The sequence below is a fragment of the Stegostoma tigrinum genome, chromosome 3, assembly GCF_030684315.1.
Source record: "Stegostoma tigrinum isolate sSteTig4 chromosome 3, sSteTig4.hap1, whole genome shotgun sequence".
Lineage (NCBI taxonomy): Eukaryota > Metazoa > Chordata > Chondrichthyes > Orectolobiformes > Stegostomatidae > Stegostoma > Stegostoma tigrinum.
Window position 1 is genome coordinate 51917331 of NC_081356.1, and position 5153 is coordinate 51922483.

General features: G+C 43.4%; 1 protein-coding gene across 1 annotated transcript; it reads left to right on the plus strand.

Annotated features, from left to right (window-relative positions):
* Positions 1-1427: 1427 nt before the first annotated feature.
* LOC125451119 (NFIL3 like protein-like) lies at positions 1428-4334 on the plus strand. The gene is made up of 2 exons (XM_048527885.2): positions 1428-1847; positions 3287-4334. Exons 1-2 carry the CDS (start codon positions 1565-1567, stop codon positions 3355-3357), a joined length of 354 nt encoding a protein of 117 aa, XP_048383842.1. The 5' UTR covers positions 1428-1564; the 3' UTR covers positions 3358-4334.
* Positions 4335-5153: the final 819 nt, after the last annotated feature.

The window sequence follows — 5153 nt, forward strand, 5'->3', positions numbered from 1 at the left end:
GGGGGGGCGCGGGTGGAGGCGGCGGAATCTGTGGATAATGAGGACTATTGCCAAGGGATACAGCAGGATATAAATAGATTGGAGACTGGGTGGAAAAATGGCTGACGGACTTTAATCCAGACAAATGAGAGGCGATGCATTTTGATACATTTAATGCAGGAGGGAAGTAAACAATAAATGGCAGAATCCTTAGTAGCATTAACATACCGAGAGATCTAGGCGTGCAGTCTACAGTTCCCTGACAGCAGCAACACAAATGGATAAGGTATTCAAAAGGGCATAGAGTATGGTTTGCCTTCATTAGTAGAATACAAAAATTGGCAAATCATGTTACAGCTATATAAAAACTTTAGTTAGGCCACATTTGAAATATTTTGTGTTCTGAAGAAGGGTTGCTCAACCTGAAATGTTAACTGATTTCTCTCCAAAGATGCTGCCAGACCTGCTGAGTCTATCCGGCATTTTTTGTTTCTTTTGGTTAATTTTTCCTCTTCCAGAAGATGAAATGGCTGGTGCAAGTTCTTGGGAATCACAATGTTCAGTGCACCCCCCTATGTGGAATTAGTTTAATGAAGAGATGAACATAACTTTCAAATTTTGAACTAAAATGTTCCTGCTGCAGGCAATGTCTTGTCAAGCTGCATTTTGCACACTGGACTTCCAAGCAAGCAATTTTTCTCAAAACTGATGCTTGGAGTCTTGCAGTTTATTAATGCCAAAACATATTGTTCCAAATCATTCCCTGATCATCTTCACGTTTAAATAGTGTTGATACATCTGGATAATAATAGTCTTAGCATTGTACTTCTTGTGTCTGCAGCCTATTGATAGGTAATTTTTCGATATTCCAGAAAGCAAACATTCTCAAAGATCTGCAGCAATGCATTCGATCATGACTTTGATTCATTCTTTTCTAGTTATGACTAGCTTTGCTTCGTTGATCTGATTTAATATTTTGTTTTCCCCACCTCCGCCAGTAAATCTGGATATATACTAAATTTCTCCATGCTAGTGTGCAACAGATCAAAATCTCAGGAGAGAGCTGAGTCCTACATCATTCAAATTCCACAGATCTGCGTGGAGAAAAGATACATTACCATTCCGGGCCTCTAGGCTCCTTCCTCAAATGTTTTGTTTTCCACTCGCCAGTCCGGGTTTCTCATTGATTTTTGTAAACAAGAGTGCACAATTGCTAAAACGTAAAGTGCAAGACGCTCCGAAAATGCCCTAAATTCCTATGTTTTGTGAAATTGTTAAAGGGAATTTCACCTGGTGTTCTCCCAGCATTTCTCCCATTGAGCTTGGGCACTACACATTAGGTTTATTTGCACGATCGGGTGGGTGTTTGTCACAACAGATTTGTCTCTGTTGTTAGGAGGTCACTTTTTACATCTTGCAGGGACTACAGAGGTGTCGGTCTGAGCCGGCGGTTTAACGGCCGATGAGAAACCTCAGCGGAAGCCAGATCCGCAATAGAGGCGGAGCTGAGACCGGTAGCAAGCACAAAAGTGCAGCTAGAGGCCCAGGGTGTCAGTATTTGGAGGGAGGTTGACGTGTAGAAGTTATGGCCACTGCGTCGAGTGTGTCTCCCTGCTCGCGAGCAATGGGTCCCCTTGCCCGTCGGAGCCGCGAATTCACGCCGGAAGAGCTGAAGGACACAGTTTACTGGGAGCGGCGACGCCGCAACAACGAAGCGGCGCGCAGGTCGCGCCAGAAGCGGCGCTACAGGGAGTTAGTGTTGGAGCAGCGGTTGTTGGAGCTACTGGAAGAGAACTGCCGGCTCAGGACTCACCTGTTGACGCTGCAACTGCCGTCGGACCCCCCCATTGACAAGCAGCCAGATACAGGTGCCACTCAGCAAGTTAAGAGCAGTGATGAGCCAGCCTGGCTGAAGAGCTTACCACACAAACTACGTCTGAAAATCTCCTCCTTTGGTGGTGCTAACGACCAGTTTTCAGATCCCGGCATACAGGGCTCGGAACCTAGCTCGGCTCAGGAGCAGGAATACTCTCCTAAATTGAGCCACGGTGTTAGCTGAAGCTGAGCCGAATTCCCCTTCCCTCGTCCTAGAGGAAGTGGGAAGAAATTGCCGGCATTTACTTCATCCCCACAACGACACTCTCGCCACTAGAACAAACTTTCTGACAATATTCCAGACTGGAAGTCGCTGAACTTTACACCTCGTGGCTTTTTAACCTGAGTTTTATTTTGATTCAGCGTCGCGTGCTCTGGCTCATTAAGTAACGGGGGCTTTCTTAATCCGTTTTATCAACTTTTTTTGTTCAGATTGACTGAATGGGAAAGGGATTGGCCTAATGGTATTGATGTTAGATTATTAATCCAGAAACCTAGTTTAAATCTGGGGACGAAATTGTATCAGAAATAATGGGGCCTCTCTGATGAAGGGTCTAGGCCCGAAACGTCAGCTTTTGTGCTCCTGAGCTGCTGCTTGGCCTGCTGTGTTCATCCAGCTTCACACTTTGTTATCTTAAATCTGGGGACGTGGGCTCGAATTCCACTGTGGCAAACGGTAAAATTTGAATTGAAAACAAAAAAAATCTGAATTTTAAGAATTGTGAAAACCCGTCTAGTTCACTAACGTCCTTTTGAGAATGGAAACTGTCATCCTTAATTGGTCTGCTTTACATGTAATTCCAGACTCTCAGCAATGTAGTTAACCCTTAACGACCCTCTGGGCAATAAATGCTGCGATACCCAATGGTACTCACATCCAACCACGAATGTTTTCTTTTAAAAATCGTTTGGCGTGGATGTTCAGAGCGACTTTTCTCTAGGGTTGTTTATTCAGACCAGTGTGGTGTGGAGTAAAAAAAAGGCGTGTGGCGTAATTTGGCTGCATTTTAAATAAAGACATTTGTAGAGTGCGAGCTACATCTGTTCAGCTTTCATTTGACAGTCTTGAGTGAAAATACCTCGTTCGGTCACTAATGTTCCCGTAGGACTTCCAACACGTGCAACCTAAGTTTTTTTTTGTAGCCGTTCAGTAGAGGCAATAGAGATAGATTTTGCAGGATAGTGAGTGTGATTTGTTTTATACAAATCCTGTTCCCTCGCTCAGTAGGCTCGCCGAGGACTGTCAGAGCAGGGTAATTTGATATGAATTATATGTAAGCAGCCTCGTTTGCCGCTCCTTGTCTAGGATTAAAAGGGTAATATCCGAAAGGTTGACTTCTTTCCTCCAGTTGCTGCCTAGCTTGCTGTGTTCTTCCAGCCTCCTGTTTGTCTAACTTGGATTCCAGCATCTGCACTTTTGTTTTGTCTCTAGTGTTGTCGATCGATCTCTGCGAAGCAGTAGCCGAATCAAGAAACTGGGGGAGGAATCCTCCAGCAAAATGAGTTTACTACTTAACGGTCCTCATCTATATTCGCGTGCTCGCATAAGGATTTACCAGGGGCTTGATATACCATCCTAATACACTGTTTTACGCAAGCTTTATCACAAATCATTTGTACGTGGAGGGGAACCTTAGTGATTTCAACAAACATGGCACATTAAAGCGAACAATTAACAGCATTTAGTCTTAGTGGTGTGGCTATTCCAACTTTTTGTGGATAATGACGGTCTTCCTCAAGCATTGTTTGTAGAATTGCTACAGTATGGAAAGAAGCCATTGGGGCCAATAACTCCCCGCCGACCCTCGGACCAGCCCACCCAACCCCACCCCTCCATAACCCACCTAATCTGCATATCCTGTAAACAATCGGCAATTTAGCATGGCTAATTCACCTAGCCTGCACATTTTTTAACTGTGGGAGAAAGCCCACTGAGAGAACGTGCAAACTCCACATAGACAGTCGTCTGAGGGTGGAATCGAATCCGGGTTCCCGGCGCTGTGGAGCAGCAGTGCTAACCACTGAGTCACCGTGCCTTTGTTGACTTGGAATCTAAAGTGCCCTAAAATTGAACGCCAAGATTCATTCGCTCTGCTCTTATGTAAGATTTAAAATATTTGTTCCGGAAGAAAATCTTTGCGGGTGAATCCGCTTTCCAGCAACACGAGTAAAATAACTTGTCCTCGCCTTTTGCGGTCTTCATTCCTGTTCTTCGTGTTTTCATTTTTTTTAGAATAAAACAAAACACTGATTTGGAAGCGTTTTAAAGCGATAACGGAAATAATTTTTCTGTAAATGCAAAACCCATTTGTGACACTAGATGGGGAGGCGTTACATTTTACAATTGCTGTCTGTAGAAGTCTGTATTACATGCTTCCATTACTTTAGTATTCCTTTGCAGAGAAATACTAACGGGTCTTAGAAACTTTTTTTTAATGTGATTGTACAGAATCTTTTGAAATATTTGTTGTAAACTTGATAGGAGCGTTTAATTATTCAATAAAACAAATAGATTGTAAAGGCTGTTGAGGTATGTCAGTTCAATGGTCAATAATGTCATGGCTACTTGAAATCACTTTCTGTAATGCCCACAAATAAAGGATGACTTACACAGATCCCCTGCAGTTCAGAAAGAGGCCGCTCGGCCCATTAAGTTTGTACAGGCTTCCCTAAAAGTATCCAATCCAGACACAGCCCCTTACTATATCCCTATAACTCCACATTTACCATGGCTCATCCACCTCGGCATCATTGGACACGGGGGAGAATTTTAAACATGCACATCTTTGAACTTTGCGAAGAAGCCCAAGCACCCAGCGGGGACCATGTAGATACAGGCAGAACATGCAAGTCCCACACTCGCAAGGCTAGGATCGAACCCGTGACGCTGGTGCTGGGTGACAATAGTCCTGGCCACCGCGCCTCCATTAATATTGCATTCAGTTGGGATACTTGTCAATTCAATAGTTGAACTGTGAAACGTCTTCAGATATTTAAGTCAAATTTGTCATTGGAATAATTCCCTTTAGCGATATTGTGTACTCGTTTGCTCAGTCTTGTTTTTATTTACATTATATCTGCTATAAATACTGCTCCGTCGAATGCTCCTGACCAGTTTCGATGGGCATTAAAGATCTGAAAAACTTGAAGGCTAAAAAGCTAGTTGTCACCAAAAGTTTCAGTTCCCTGAAAATCGATGCAGATGACTTCTGATCAATATTGAAAAATATTTTCAAAATAATAACATAAGAAATAGGAGCACGAATAGACTTTTGGTACCCTCAAGCCTGTCCGTCCTC

Excerpts from the sequence above, each read along its gene's own strand:
- LOC125451119 (XM_048527885.2), top strand. The coding sequence starts at position 1,565 with ATGGCCACTGCGTCGAGTGTGTCTCCCTGCTCGCGAGCAATGGGTCCC. Across the intron at positions 1,848-3,286 it reads TGACAAGCAGCCAGATACAG|TGTTGTCGATCGATCTCTGC; the intron begins GTGCCACTCAGC and ends TTTTGTCTCTAG.